Here is a 16,798-nt window from a genome sequence, read left to right as displayed (position 1 = left end):
ATAACCAATGTCACTAAATTGTCTTTGCTTACACAATCTTATACATGTATATATAAATCTTTTATGGCATATAAATGTAGTATTTTAATAATTTTGTCTTAATACCCTTACAAGGAATGTGATTTCCTTGGGAGTACAGAACGTTGCAACATTTGACAGCTCTACTTTTTTTTTTTTTTTCCTCTTTTTGGTCTCGCCTCTGAGACCATGTACATTTGACAAATCTCTAGTAGCTAGGATAGTTTACACTGGATGTATTTATTTTACTTAATAAGTCAAACTGTGTAACACGTTCGTACTCAGTAGCCAGATGTGGTCTTTATAGAAACAAAATTAAATGAAAGATCCCCGAGCAAGTGTTAAGTGCGGCCGATAATGTTAATTAGTCCAGAAATTCTTGGAGGTCTACATTAGATAGCATTGCAAATGAGCACTATTTTCACCAAGCAGTCCTTCCTGCACTAACAGCCAGGGAACAAAATCAGCAAATTCAGCACTCATTACGGTAGGCATAATAAATAACTGTTCAGGATCTGGTTTTTATGTCTTTTTTTGTTTCGTTTTGGTGGCTGGGCTGTGCAGAGATCCGAAAACTTGACATTTGTGTTATCAACGGACCAGTTTTTTAAATGCCTGTTATGTTCTCGTTAGTTTTGCTTCAGTATTTATAATATTTATGAGAAAGGTAAACAAAGGAACCTGGACGCCTTTATACAGAATTCCTTAAGGGATCCTCTGGGTTAGCAGGAAACCTACAAAGCTTTTTAACAGAGCTTGAGGGGTTGTGTAATATCAGATGAAGCCATTAAGAGTTAAAAGTGAGAGGACCCAACTGAAGAAATTCAGCTCTGGCCTTGGGGAGTTACGAAAAACTTGTGGGCTTTTTTAGATAGCATCTATGATTTGAGGAATTCATGAGGAGAAAAGACAAAGAGAAGACACTGGACACCTGAAAATAAGAACTGCCACATTTAACTGGGATGACTTTGGCACAGTGGTTTGAAATAAAGCAGTCTATGTAATGTAACTAGCTGCATTCTGGTTCTGTACATTGGCTTACAAATAAATGGAGCATATCGGAGCTTGAAAAAGCTTCTGAGAGCCTGAGAATAGGCTCACGTGGGTGAAAGGAGGGGAAGGGTAGTGCTTGGTCCACCATAAGCACACACAGATATTTGCTTATTTTGAATGAAGTGCATGCAACCTAGCAACCTAGCCTGAACCCTGTCTCTGTGCGGTGGTAACAATAAGGATGATGACTTCAGCCGAGGCCATGCCTCGTCGTGCATGCTGGGTAGAGGTGGGTCTCAATCTCACCAGAGCCTGATTAGCTGCAGTACGGTGGCCCCGAGGAGGAGGAGCCTTTGAGGAAGTGGAAACTACTGACCTGGAACCTGATGCTCAAGCTCAAGCAGGAAGTGAAGACAACGCAGATCCAGTTCTAGTATTTCAACACTATGTGGTAACAGAACGTTAATTTTCCACTTGTTCATCAACATGGAAAACTCAGATGCAAACGATGAAGAAGGTGAATCTGGGTCCCAGCACGGAAATCAGATGAACCAATCGGTTCGGGAAGAAGATTTCTATGGATTTGTAAACAGCCTGAATGAAGAAGATTACAGGCTAAATAGGGATAACGATTTGTCATGTACCATAGGTGAAAACACAGAAGCAGATTTGCCGAGAAGACGTCAACAAATTACAGAGGACCCACCAGGAGAATCAGATGAAGATAGAGGTGATTGGATGGGAAGCTTAAGGAACTTCATAATAGTAAACGTCAACCAAAGATTATGCAGAGATGGCACAAGTAAATTTAGTGCTAAGTAATTGCTCATAAAAAGAGAACTGGCATTTACTTGGTCTATGGTGAGAACGTCAAGGTGTTTTTTTGTTGTTGTTGTTGTTTTATTTTCCTGATTCTCATTTGGTTTGTTTTAATTGGGAAAGTGTGAGAAATAGTCTATTTCTTATTTTTCCTGGATTTCCAGCTCCACCGAAAGTTCCTCCTACTTCCTAAATTATTTTTCTATATAGATATATGGTTATCTTAACAGCAACAAGGAATATAGCATACTCTGACCAAGTGATTCTCAACTGGTACTGAATTTGCTCCTCCCCCATGGACAGTTAGCTTTGTTTGGAGAAAGTTTTCCTTGTCACAGCTCGCTAGGTGGGTGTTAGTGGCATATAGTGAGCAGAGGCCAGGGATGCTGCGAATCATCCTACAATACACAGGACAACTCCCCGAAAACAAAAAGTTATCCAGCCCTAAATGTCAGTAGTGATGAGGTCGAGAAACCCCCTCTCTAAACTCTAAACTCAAGTCTGAGAAACTTCATGCTGAGAAACACACGAAAAAAGCAATCTCACAATCTAACTAATGAAGTGTCTACGATAACAGGTTAGTTCCTGGCCAGGGCCTGGGCACAGCGCGTCCATTTTGTGTTCACATGTGCAGGTGGCTGGCGTCATGACCTGCTGGTCGGAGCCCCTTCTTGGCCAAACCGGGCTCCTGCCTGCTGCTCGGAAGGGTGTGGTCAGGGCCAATCCCAGAGGAGCCAGGACACCGGAGCAGCTCCAGAGCCCACAGCCCCGGGTCTCGGTGCGCTGTCTGCCCCCATGATGTAGGGCCTGCTTACTGCACCCAGGACCGACTGTCTTTGTTCGTTTCTGAAGAAACCAATTGTTGCTCCGAGTCTGAAATTTACTGTAACTGATGGTGTAGGAACCAAGTCCACATCCTGTTTCATTTTTAGACCAACTTAGCAAACATGCTTCTCTTAACGCCCTGTCCTCCCCACGCCTCCCCAAAATTTAACTGCACATGAGCTCTGGAAAAAAAAAAAAAAATTCTTGAACGTGGCCTTATATGTCTTATGTTAGGTTCAGGCCATTCATCTGGTCTGACTTTCGTTTTCACGCCAATTCAAAGTCTCGGTAACATTAAGAAGCATTCAAATTATTTTAAGCTTATAAATTTTGTTTCCATTTTGGCAGTAGTTATAATAGTCTTGTATTTTAAAATAATCTTATATACTATCAAAAGCACTTCATTCAAGAGACCAGAAGAGGTAATGTTGTAGACCAATAAGAATTAGACAATAATGTAATGTGAACTAAAGTACTAGAACCATAATTTAACTGGGGTATGCCTTGTTTGATTGGTTTGGTATTTTGCCAGTGAACTGAAAAAATATCTCTTGACATGCCCTTCACAGTGATATGCAAGGGTCGCTGTATGATGAAATAATGAAATTAGACTTTTTCCAAATTCCGTTTAAAAGTAATTATCTCAGTTGATTTAGGATTAGCTCACTCTTTTCAGATGGAATTGAAACTGTCTAGCTTCTACTTGTATGTCTAGACTGTGTAGTTTACAAAAGTATTAAGTCTATAAATGTGACATCTGCTTAAAACATCTGAATTTTTTGGCTTTTATTTTTTGAAAAAAAATTCAGCAAAGTTTCAGAGAACTAATTTATGATGGTTCCAAATTTGTTTTTATTTTATTTTATTTATTTTATATTTTGTTTACTTTATTTTCTTTATTTTATTTTATTCAATTTTATTTTATTTTATATTTTATTTTATTTATTTTTTTATTTTATATTTTATTTTATTAACTTTATATTATTTATTTTATGGTTAATTTGATTTAATTTAATTTATATTATTTTATTATTTTATTTTATTTTATTTTGCCAATATACAACGAGGTTGATTACTGTGGCCAATTACCAAAACCTCCCTCCCTCGTCCTTCTCCCCTCTGCCCACCAACAATGTCCTCTCTGTTTCCTCGTTGTATCAAATGCAAGGAATTGTTATTGTTGTGTCATCTTCCCCCCCTACCGGTTGTTTCTGTAATTATTTATTTATTTTTAGCTCCCACAAATAAGTGAGAACATGTGATATTTCTCTTTCTGTGCCTGACTTGTTTCACTTAATATAATTCTGTCTAGGTCCATCCATGTCATTGCAAACTGCAGTATTTCATTGTTTTGTATAGCATAATAGTATTCCATTGTGTAGATATACCCCCTTTTCCGTACCCACTCATATGATAATGGACATTTGGGCTGGTTCCAACTCTTAGCTATTGTAAAGAGTGCTGCAATGAACATTGGAGAACAGGTATACCTTCGACTTGATGATTTCCATTCCTCTGGGTATATTCCCAGCAGTGGGATAGCTGGGTCATATGGTAGATCTATCTGCAATTGTTTGAGGAACCTCCATACCATTTTCCATAGAGGCTGCACAATTTTGCAGTCCCACCAAAAATGTATGAGAGTTCCTTTATCTCTGCAACCTCGCCAGCATTTATCATTCACAGTCTTTTGGATATTAGCCATCCTAATTGGGAAGAGTTGGTATCTCAGTGTGGTTTTGATTTACATTTCCCGAATACTGAGTGATGTTGAGCATTTTTTCACATGTCTATTGGCCATTTGTATATCTTCCTTTGAGAAATGGCTATTTAACTCTTTTGCCTATTTTTTAATTGGGTTGCTTGTTTTTTTGTTGTAAAGTTGTTTCAGTTCCTTGAACATTCTGGATATTAATCCTTTGTCAGATGTATGTTTTGCAAATATTTTCTCCCTCTCTGCTGGTGGCCTTTAAACTCTGTTAATTGTTTCTTTTGCTGTGCAGAAGCTTTTTAGTTTGATATAATCCCATTTGTTTATTTCTCCCTTGGTTGGATGGCTCTAAATTTGATAGTTCCATTCTGATCATCCCCGTCCCTTTTTCTGGTAACAGGTGGAGGAGAATCTTCAGATGATACGTCCAGTGATGATTCTCTAATAGAATGGATTATCTCTTTTGGAGAAAATGAAAATAGTAGCACAGGAAGTGAGCAAGGAGAAGACCAATCTTGGATAGCAGTGAGCCGGAGTAGTCCGGAAGGTGGTGGTTTCAGGTTCAGTGCAGGGATAAATTTTCACCTTAATAATGGAAGCCTGAGTCCAGAGAATGAATATACATTATCTCCAAGACGTCCCAGGGCAGAAAATACAGAAAACAGACAGAGGCAGGTGGGAAATCTACGTTCTGAGTCAACATACGCAATGCCAGCTACATCAGAACAAAGTGCAACGGAAGCATTAATAGAAGTCCCACCGACCAGAGGTCAGAGAAGAGCAAGAAGCCAGACACCACACCATCACAGACCCAGAGCAAGAAGAGTAAGTCAGTCACCTCCGAATTCATTGAGTGAAATTTCACAAAGATTTCATCATAGTATATCATATCAGACTTTTGATCAGCTTCTGGTAAATGAGACTGAGAGGTGTTTTACCACTCGACAACATGGGACATTGAGACAGCAAGCAACTGGACCCGAGTTGCAAAGTAGGCACCTTTTTGAAGCTTCTGGAACAAGTAATGCCTTTTCAGGAGAAATTTCTCCACACACAACCAGAAATGGTGAATCTGGGAGACTGAGACCCAGATATCCAAGCACAGTCTTTGATCTTGAAGTAAGAAGAGAATTTTTGCCGAGAGACCGCATAGCTAGTAGACCTCACTTCACATTTCAGACACCAAACAACACTGTCACTTTAGAAAGTGAACAAGGAGGACTCAGAAATACTTCTTCACATTCTGAGCAGGGAGGTGTGAAGAATTATGTCACAGCCATGAGAATCCATTCGCATAGAATTACAACATCTGCTGCACCTCAGAGCACATTAAGGCAAATAATGACAGGATTTGATGAGTCAAGTAACCATTCGGGCAGTGATAGTGATTTAGAGCCTACTTTCTCACGCCCAAGTCAGAACATGGAAAGGACAGAGTCACAGAATGGAGAAGATGGTTCCAGTGGCAGTAGGAGCTCTGGTTCCGATTCAAATCCTAGACCCCAATCAAGTTCCTCATCAATTTCCAGGTCAAGCTCCATGTATATGTCTAGTTCCAGTTTTCATCCTATGTCCAGTTCCAGCTCCAGTAGTGAATATTCAGCAATTCTCTCATTGATCCTTGAAATTAATGAAGAAAGCTCACTATCAGAGGCCAGGCAAGAAACGACCTCTGATGAAGATGACGCACAGCTCTTCCCTAATCTGCCTCAGTTTTTCATCTTAAATGAAGATGATCATGACCAACCTGCAGGACTCACCAAAGCACAGATTGAGAACTTGGCAATAAGAACTTTTGGTGAAAATGATGCGTTAACATCCTGTTGTGTTTGCACTACACAATACACAGAAGGCAACAAGCTTCGCATACTACCTTGTTCCCATGAAGATCGTGTCCATTGCATTGATCGCTGGCTGTCTGAGAACTCTATGTGTCCTGTTTGTCAGCGTAAAGTAATAGATTCTAGTGACAGTGAAAATTCTAGCTGAGATGTTAACTCTCAGCTATCAAAATTATTACAGTGGTAGGCAGAAAACTGTCATTTGCCTTACGTCAACTTTGGAAGAGACACGTATATAAAATATCAACTTTACCTGAACTGTTGGTTCTTGAAGGAATGAATGTACTTTCTCCAATCTGTTTCAGAATAAAAGGAAATATTAAAAACCCAAAAGAAAACGTGTCCCCTCTGACAATAAAGACCAATTCTACACCATGGCAGGTCACTGAATTTTGACAAAAAGTTAGCAGGTACACTGGGTTAGGATGTTCCTGATTCCATGACAGAAGTGCCTTACTATGTTATAATCAATTTCAGATAGATCCTAATAGCCATATCCACTCATGTAAATCCCAGATGTCCCAAGGTCCTGTCCTGTCTTGGATGTGCATGCAATTAAATCAGCAACCAAACCAAAATAATTAAGAAGCAATTAAAAATTGTATTAGAGTCATTCACATAAACTCCCGTTATAGACATAGCATGTTGGAAAAAGCTTTTAAAGCCTTCTTTTGCTCTCTCCTCAGCAGTTTATCCCACCCGCTCATGCGACCTTAAAGTTTCTCCCATTCCCAACTACCAGTGTATCAGGATCCTGCTCAAAAACAGATGCCACACTTGAAAAGGGTGATCAAATAGAGTTTAATTAAGGGAAAACTTACGGAAGTGTGTAAAGAATGAAGGGAAATCAGGAGATGATGAAATACCCTGAGGGTAGCAGTGTGAGAAGCCAGTGTTATCACCATTAGGCTTGAAGGGTCATAGAGAGCTAGTGGTTCCTGCAACCTAGAATGTCTTGTCGTTGTAGTTAAGAGTTACCCAATAAGAACTGTGGCCTTAGATACACAAATGGCACCCACTGCCAACCTAAAACTTGAAAGTGTGGGACTAGAGAAATAAATGCCCCAACCCTTCTTTCCTCATTCCTTCTAATCTCCTGTTGATAGTTCCCATTAGCCAAACCCATCCTGAAGACAAGAAAGACTGTCTGATGAAGCCCATATTGGTGAGCCTTCTGAGATCACAGAGAAAAGTAGAGGCAGATGGAGAGTGGATTTAAAGTGGCTGGCTACCACAACCAGCACCCCAAACTCACTTCGAGCCCAGTTGGTGCATTCTTTCTTGCCTCTTCCCCCTGCCCTCCTTTCCGCTCTGTGACTCAGCACGTTGATGACCCTCTTTCTCTTAAGTTGCCTTTCCTCTACACAAATGTTTTATGATAAAGGAGAGAACAAATAGCAGGTCACTTTAAAAACTTCATAGATAGAGTCATATTAACTTTTGATTCTTTTTTCCATGAACTTTTTGAAGCATCCTTGTACATTCCATCTCATGAAGTGATGAGAAGATGAGGAAGGCTTAGAACTTTTTACCTGTCTCTTAAACTTGTCATACTTGGGTTTGCTGTAATTGTAAACGACTGAAGAGAAAAAAGCAGCACAGGCATTTCTTCAATTATTCCTTTAACATTTCAATTTCTTTTTGTATATAACTTTTGTTCCTAGTTATTTTTTTAACTCATGCTTGTTTCTTATGAAGGGTTTTGTGTTTTACGTTTACTCATAACTCAACCTTTTGTGCATGATCTAAAGTAACCAATTGTTGCCTATAGCTTTGCACGTTGTAATCTGAAGTTGTTAACCTCCGAGTTCAAAAAACAAACCTAGCTAATTCAATTCTAATTGTACCCATTAAAAGTATCACCCTAAGACCATAGCTCTCTTAGATAAAACTATAGGTCACGTTTCTTTTCCTAACATAGTGAAAGATTTTTCTTCTGATTCTAATTTGGCCTGAAAACTCAACATGGTTTTTTTGTTTGTTTGTTTCTTTACATGTTGGCCAGTCCAGCAAATTTTGCTTAAAATTATTAATCTTAATTTAGATGAGAGTACATTGTATTATAAACTAAAGCAATGGTCATAATTTTGTGGAATGTGTAATCTATATAAATGTGGACAGTGTTCAGTTTAACTCTGCTGTAAGAGTTCAAAGTCAGAATCATCATTGACTTTTATTTTCTATGTGAATTGCTGACAGGCACAATAATTTCACAGAACTGTAAGATATAAATGGGGGATAGGTTGGAGAAAGTCATCGAATACATCTTTGAGTTAACATATTTTTCACAGAGAAGGTATCTGCATGGCCAAAACTGAAGACTTAAATAGATCAAACCTCTAAAATTCACATGCCATTCTGAAAGTCTTTTTTTGTTAATATTCTTTAGTTTATTCAGTATTCCTCATAACAGATCTACTTCATTTAGTGTGAATAGAATGATAATAAGTACGTGGATTTCATGCAATCCTAGTGGGTTCTGACAATTCAAAGGATGATAATTGCCTGATGAAGTCTACAGTACATTCATTTATGCCTTCTGTGACAGTTTGATTCTATGATCACCCTTAAAGACCCTCGTAACAGACCCTCTCCTGGGGTATGAGAGAGGGCTATAGATATGATGGAATATCATTCCCATCATTACATTATGATATGTCGTACAGTTGACATTTACAACTCTGGATTATCCAGAGTGGACCTGAGCTAATCCGGTGAGCACTTAAAAGACACAGAGAGGACTTCCAGTACAGATAAGATGGCTTAGGCTCCTTAATCCCTTCTCCCCCTCTATAAGTGCAACTATATACTCTGGAAATAGGGTGAGAAAATCACAGGAGAACTCTACAAGCTGTAAATTAGAAGGTGAATTGGGTAAGGACTCTTAGAGTGGATGAATAACATCATGACAGGACATCATATGTCCCTCTCCCCAATCAGAAAAAGTGAATCACGGCCAGCATTTCCTAACTTCAAGTTTAAGAACAGGATGTGGCTCCAGTAAGCTGTTCCTTCACAAGTTCAGATGGGAGTCCTACAGAAAACACCATGTGAAAACAGCAGAAGCTGTAAGGAGGAAAATGTAGAAGCCCTCATCACAATAAGTGGCCAGGGAAAGTACTCTACTTCCCCAGTGGATCTGAGACTCCCCTCCCCAATCCAGACATACAGGGTGGCCAAGAGTATAGCAAAAGGCTCCCACTGCAAAAAACTTCCAACCTGGAAAGTGTTCTCCCTCTCAGCTGGGCCCATGACTCCTCTACCCTACCCAGAGAAATCAAGAAACTTGGAAAGGCCAGCAACAGGGGTCCCACCACAAAAAGCTCTCAACCTGGTAAAGTGGCCTGCAACCCTTCCAGGCAGAAGAAATCCTTCCATATAAAGTGCATGGCCCAGGAAGCACCCTTCATCCAAATGTGCCTGCAGAAACTACTTCTGCCCTTTTAAGCAGCACCAGCAAGGAGCAGTGGGTACCTCACCTACACAAGATACACCAAGCAGACCAAAACAGCGCCACACAGGCTCTGAAAATAAGATTGCCATGGAAATTCAGTCTGCAAAACAGTGCATAAACTACGTACCAAATCTAAACGCGGAATGCCAGCTAAATGTTAAAAAACAAAACAACAACAGCAACCAAAAAGACACGTTCAATAGAATCCAGATTCTGATAACATATTAGCCAAAATTTCCAACATACAGTCAAGTGTTATCAATCATACCAAGAACCAGATATATCACAACTTGAATGATAAACGACAATCAAATGATGCCAACACCAAAATGTTTCAGATGTTAGAATTATGTGACAAGGGTTTTAATGCCACCACCATAAATAGTAAATAAATTACTTTTCTAATTTTCTGGAAACCAGTGAAAAGATAGAAAATTGGAGAAAAAACTAAAAGTTATTAAATGAACACATGGAAAGTGTAGCATATAAAAATATAATAAATAAAATCTCATTGAGTGCAGATAACAGAGGATAGAATCAGTGAATTTGAAGATCACTGATCAAGAGCATTTATCTAATACATACTTCAGACAGAAAATAAACTAAAAATAAATAAATAAATAAACAGAGCCTCAGGGATCATGGAACAGTAAGAAGACATCCAAACTTTGTACAGAGTTCTTCCTCCCCCCACCGAAAAAAGGAGAAATGGTGTGGTGGTGAAAGAATAAGAGAAGAAAAACTTGGCTGAAAACTCAAATGTGGCAAAAGACTGAAATGTAACAGATTCAAGAAAGTGAGCAAATTCTAAATTGAATAAGCCACAAAAAATCCATAATACACATCATACATAGATTTTTAAAAAGTATAGACAAAAAAATCTTACATGTAGTCAGAGACAAATGACTATTCTTGTAAATTTCCTAATTAGTATGTAATAGATGAAATAAAAATTACAACACCAGCAGGTACTGAAATCGATACTAATAACATGAGAATGCAAAGGACCTAAATGGAATTAAGATTTCCATAATTAACTCAAAGTGGTAAATCAGTGATACCAGTAGACTGGGTTAAATCACATATGTATATTGTAATACCCAGAGCTGTAGAGGATTCCTAAAGCAAATGTACTTCGCAGAGCCTGGTTTTCCAAAGCCTTGCAGTTTCAAATATTGACCTTGCAAAGGACAGGAAATTTTCCCCAGGCTATTGAGTCTCTGTTGCAAGATAAGAATTGTAACACAGCAAGGTTGCTGACTCAAAGACAGTCAAGTTACTGATTGATATGTAAAGATCCAGGGAAATTGTGCTAAGAAGAGAATGTTTGCTAAAATCAAGCCTTTGTTGCAAATTGCATTACAGAAGGTCACCTTACTTGACTTAATGAAGGTTACCAACTTCTATTGTTAAACTTGTTAAACTGTACTTAGCAAAACCCCACCTATGTCTCTTCCTGTAACTTCTTGGTCTGGAGAATAAAGGTAGGAAGAGAACCCCAATTTATGGTTAAATTCCCAAATGGAAGAATGCCTCACGCTAGAGGGTCTTGGGATATTAATCCCTTTTTGGGGCTTCTCACTGCTCAAAAGAGATGGGCTTTGAGTAATCTTTGGTGGCTCCATCACCCAGGGGAAAAGGGGTGTCAAATCCATGGAAGGCAAAGCAACACAGAGTAACCAGCAAGATAAAAGTACAAAGTGATGCACTGGAAAGCCATAGCAATCAAGATGAAGTGATAAACATGTCCAAGAATTACACAGGAAGAGAGAAGAGAAAACAGAGCAACCAAAACCAAAGAGAACAAATATAAAGCAAGTAATAAATCGAAGACTTAGCCCTAAAACGTCAACTATTACCTTAATTATAAATTAAAAGAGAGAAATTTGTTGGATTGATTAAAAACATAACTCTCTATATATTCCATTTACAAGAAACTCAGTTCAAGTTCAATAACATAGGCAGGTTGAAGGTGAAAATATAGAAAAAGATATACAATGCTAACTTTAATAAAAACAAAATCAGGAGTGGCTATATTGATATTATATAAAGTAAACATCACAGGGGAAAAAAAAACATATTACCAGAGGCAAATAGACACATTACATGATGATAAAAAGATAAAACCACAAAGAAGGCATAACAATCCTAAGTGTCTATAATTCAAACCATAAAACATCAAAATATTTGCAGCAAAAACTGATAAAGTTGAAAGAATAAATCAACAAATCCTAAGTAATATTCAGTGAATAAAATGCCTCCTTTACAAACTGATAGCACTACTAGAACTACTAGAGAGAAAATCAACAAGGACCACACAAGCAGCATAACCTAACTGAAATATATAGAGTACTTGGATCAACAACAGCAGAATGCACAGTTTCTTTCAAGCATCCACTGGACATTCACCAAGACAGAATATGTCTTTGACCATAAAACAAACCTCAAGAAATGTAAGCTAACTGAAATCATACAGAATATATTGTCTGACCAAAATGGAATTAATCCAGAAATAAATATCAGAAAGACAACAGGAAATCTCTAAACTTGTAGATTAAGCAGCACATACCTAAATCATCTCTAGGACAAAGAAAAAATTCTCAAAGGAAATTAATAATTACACAGAACTGAATGAAAATAAAACTCCAAAATACCATAGTATATGTAATGCAGCTAAAGCAATAAATGAGATGAAAATTTATAGGATGAAAGGCCTATATCGGAAAAAGGAAAGGTTCCAAATCAGTAATTTAAGTTCTTGCCTTAAAAAGTTAAAAAACGATGAGCAAAATAAACACAAAGCAAAAAGATGGAAAGAAATATTAATAAGAAGAAACCAGTGATATCCAAAAAGTAATGAAAGAAATAAATGAAACAGAGAAATGAAACAAAAGGTTGGTTCTTTAAAAAAAATTAATAAAGTTGATACCCCTCTAACAAAACTGACAAAATATAAAAGAAAACACACATCATCAATTTCAAGATTGAAAAATGGAATAGCTCTAAAGATCCTGTGGCTGTTTAAGGTAATATAAGTGAATACTACAGAAAATGTATATCATAAATTCAATAACTTAGAATAAATGGACCAATTTCTTGAAAACTGTATCAATTTCAATATCCTGCTTGTGATACTATGCTACGATTTTGCAAGATTTTAACATTTGGGAAAACTGTATAGAGGATATACAAGATCACTCTGTATTATTTTGTAGTATTTCCTACAATTGCATGTGATTCCAAATTGATCTCGTCAAAAAAGTTTAATTAAAAAAACAAATGAAACAGGCGTCCTCCTGATAAAAGATCTGAAGCATGAGAGAGATTTTATATGAGAGTCATCATTGCTGCTTTTATTTTTTCCTTTGTTTTTTTTTGTCTTTTTTCGAGTCCGGCAATGGATCGCAACCCTCAGTGTCGCGCCTGCACCTCACTCAGCCAGTGAGCTGGAACCAGTCTGTATGTGGGATCCGAACCCTCGGTGGGAGCGCCGCCATGCTCACAAGCGGTGCACTGTAGCAGTGCGCCACCGGGCCGGCCCATCATTGCTGCTTTTGAAGGTGCTGTTAATGGACTCTAGGAGCTGAGAGTAAACTCCAGCCAACAGTCAGCAAGAAAACAGGGACGTCATTTTCATAAGCACAAGGAACTGAATTCTACCAGATGCCTAAATGAGCTTGGAAACAGATTCTTCTTTTCTCAGTCCTCCAGACGAAAATAGCACTAATTTCAAGCCTATAAGACCTTGAACAGAGAACCCAGTCACACCGTGCCAGTATTGTGACCTACAGAACAGTGAGCTAATAAAGGGATGTTGTGCTAAGCCACTAAGTTTGCAGTAATTTCTTAAGCAACAATAGTAAACAAAGACACCTTCTCATCTAGGATGCATTCTGTGTCTAGCTGAAGATTGTAATGAGTCCTAGACAAGAAAGTGGCTCAATGTCTTGGTTCTAGGCCTCCTATAACGTAAACTTGCTCCTGCAGAAAGTACAATTCTTGACCCTTGAGCACCATTTCCCCCTAGAATGGAATACGCTAGAATCCCTACAAAATTCCTGTTTTTGAATGTCCACGAAGACAATGTCCTTCTCTTCCTAACATCAACCAATATCTTACCTCTCTGATTTTACTTCACATTAACCTTTCCCACCATATCACTGTATGTGACTATATCATAAACCCAATTTTCAACCCTGGCTTTCAAACTACATAGCCACTTCTGTTTTGTCTCAAAGGGATTGCTGAACAATATAATCATCTTCGGTATCACATTCCTCTACATCTGCCCTTCCAAATGTTACAAGTTGGGAATATTTCTACCTGAGTCTTCGAAGCATTACCTGTTTTCTGTTTTTTTGTATCAGTTTAAATCCCCAGCATCAATGACACTTGTGACTATGAACTTAAATATTTACTTCTTAAGGGTTTCATCTGTATTTTTTTCTATAATTTTATGTATGTGTGCATTCATATATTTATTCTTTTAAAATTGGTATTTAATTACTCTGGCTTTATTCCAAAAAAAAATTGAACCTTATCTGAGTAACGGATTGTTTCTGAAAGCAGTTTTTGTTAATGGGTATGGTCTTTGACGGCAATATAAAGTATATCCTTTTGACTAACAATGAAAATAAGTCGTGCTCTCAATCTCCCATGAAGAATTAAGTATAAGGATTCTTCAATACATGAAAACAAACTTGAGCACTTAACGACATGAACATCAAAACACTGTTCGTGTTTGTCTCTGTCGAGCAATATCACCTGTCCTCAATTTTCCTCGAGCTCGTCAGTAACTTCATCTTCAGTATCTTCTTTATAATAAACCAAATATGTTACCTCTTTCCAATATACGAGAGTTGAGATTGTGAGTGCCTCTGCATTTGTCCATTTCTGTTTCTTATAACAAAATACCTGAAACTGGGTAATTTACATAGAAATAACATTTATTTCTTACAGTTTCAGAGGCTGGGAAAGTCCAAAGCTCACAATCTAATCCTCCCTACAAGGCACAACCTTTCGATTACCATAATAATATGATTTACCATCCTCTTAACACTGTGGAAGTGGGATTAAGCTTCTAATACATGAAAATTTGGGACAATTTAATCCATATTACACTTCTATGAGAAGTTTTCTGGTCTGAGAGTCTATAAAGGAAATCTGATTTGTATTTCTTTTCTGTGACTTCATATAAGATTAAAAAATTCTTCACTCCCAAATCTCCAAGCAGACACTCCTCAGGCTCCACTGGGCTGATGGGAATCTAGACCAAGGGGCCATGGTATGAAAAATGTGGGCAGGCCAGGCTAGCTATGTGCCAGGGAGAATGTTCTGGTCCTGGTCAGGTGGCTGCGACAGAGGGGCTGTTGCTCAGAAGTGGGACTCAAGCAGAGTTAAGTATGGGAGGATGCTCCTCCATGGACACCTCTCCTGGGGAGCTAGAGAGCTTTACTCCCAGGGCAGGACCATTCAGAGTACCTCCCCCATCCCTACCCTACCCAGATGGACTAGAGCAGGCTGGCATGCTCTTAATGACAAGGAATCTAGAATCCAACCTCAGTTTCTCCTTCTATAAAACAGAAGAAATGGCTAAGAGGGCCTTTCTAGCTTCTGAAGCCTGAACATACATCCCTGCCTCAGTGTGGATTTAGGAGCTTGTTAGCACTCAGTCCAAGATGTGGGAGGATGGCCGGCGGCCTGGCTGAGATTCCCATAAGTGGAGAAGAGTAGAAATTATTTTGTGATCTTTGATCTCCACAAGCCCTCCTTTAGCCCTTTTCTCCCCTTCCCTTTGCAGTCTGGAAGATCTGAACGTACTTTTCTGAATTGGCAGGTTTGCCGGGAAAGAGGGGCTAACACATCCCCATTCCTATCAAACCTGTTCCAGGATGTCCCAGGAGGTTCTGAGACGAGAGAAACGAGTCCCCATCCACATTCAGGTGGCTGGTGGTGTCTGGAACGAGCTCTTGCAGCTGGCCCAGAGGCCTCACCAAAGGCCTCCCCTTCATGGCATTCAAGGCAAGTTCGTGCTGCCCATTGCAGCTCCATTCATTGACGCCAGGGCTTGGCCCAGCCTTCCTCTGAGCAGCCACTAGGACCAGCCTTGACACATCCTGGCCTCTGAAAGTTTGGTTTTCTTAGAAGAGAGCGGGGTTAGAGCAGCAGTCCCCAACCTAGCTACCCTGCCACGGACTCAGGGGCTCATGGGGTTTCTCACCACCCACTGGTCCCCCTAAGGTGAGTGAAGGACCATCCCGGAGGTTGAGGGAAGATTCCTTCTATCAGGGCTGATACAGGGGCCGGCCCTGCCTTAGAGGCCAGGCTGGGCTAGGCCCCCGAGGCCGAGACCAAGCCTCTTGACCCCAATGCCTGTGTCGATGCTGCCACAGGCAAAGGCAGTGAGCCCTCCCTGCAAAGGGCACTTCATCTCCTATGGGCTCAGTCTTGCTGGTCAGAGTAGATCTCTTTCACATGGCTTTGAGAGGAGCCTGACCAGGCTAGAACCACACATGTGCTGCGACAGGCCTTGGTGTTGCCACTCCCATCCCATTCTCTATAATTCCCACGTGCAGCCTGCCAGTCCGAAGACCAGGATTTGAGTTCCCATACTGCCATTAATCTACTCTGTGACCTCAGGCATGTCATGGCCTTCTGTGGGCCTCAGTTTCCTTTCTATACCTAGAAGGCTTCCATGGTTGCTGTCTGGGCCCCTTGAGTACTGACACACTCTATTCTAGGCTTCAGAAAGGAGCCCTAGTGGACAGAAGTTGAGCATAGTTTGCATGCCCCTCCTCCTTGTTCTGTTCTGTCCTCTTCTGCCCCACCCTCAGAAGCCTGCTTGCTCAGCCCCCAGTATGGGAGCTCTTAGCACGTGATCCAGTATGGGAGCTCTTAGCATGTGAAGCCCAGCTTGCCAGCCAAGAACCATTTCCAACCTGACTTCCAGAAATTGTGTACCACGTTCTGAAGCAGAGAACCTGTTGGCTGGAGCCTCCTGGGAGGGTTCAGACTGCCCCAGTTCCTAAGAAAATGCCAGAAAGGGTTTTCTGCTTCCATCAATCTGCTGAGACTGCTGCAACTAAGTCCCCATGCTGCTGCCTTAGGGGTGGGGTCAGAGTTTTCTCTTACTCAGTC

At 39.7% G+C, this 16,798-nt stretch overlaps 1 protein-coding gene across 1 annotated transcript; it reads left to right on the top strand.

Annotated features, from left to right (window-relative positions):
* Positions 1-1,497: 1,497 nt before the first annotated feature.
* LOC103581521 (E3 ubiquitin-protein ligase RLIM-like) lies at positions 1,498-6,355 on the top strand. Its single transcript, XM_008563339.1, has 2 exons — positions 1,498-1,741; positions 4,767-6,355. The coding sequence occupies exons 1-2, from the start codon at positions 1,498-1,500 to the stop codon at positions 6,353-6,355; spliced, it is 1,833 nt and encodes a 610-aa protein (XP_008561561.1).
* The last annotated feature ends 10,443 nt before the right edge of the window (positions 6,356-16,798 follow it).

This window comes from Galeopterus variegatus, unplaced genomic scaffold (assembly GCF_000696425.1).
Source record: "Galeopterus variegatus unplaced genomic scaffold, G_variegatus-3.0.2 Scaffold13245, whole genome shotgun sequence".
Taxonomy (NCBI): Eukaryota; Metazoa; Chordata; class Mammalia; order Dermoptera; family Cynocephalidae; genus Galeopterus; species Galeopterus variegatus.
The sequence above is the reverse complement of the archived record's forward strand: the minus strand, read 5'-3'. Positions and strand labels throughout refer to the sequence as shown.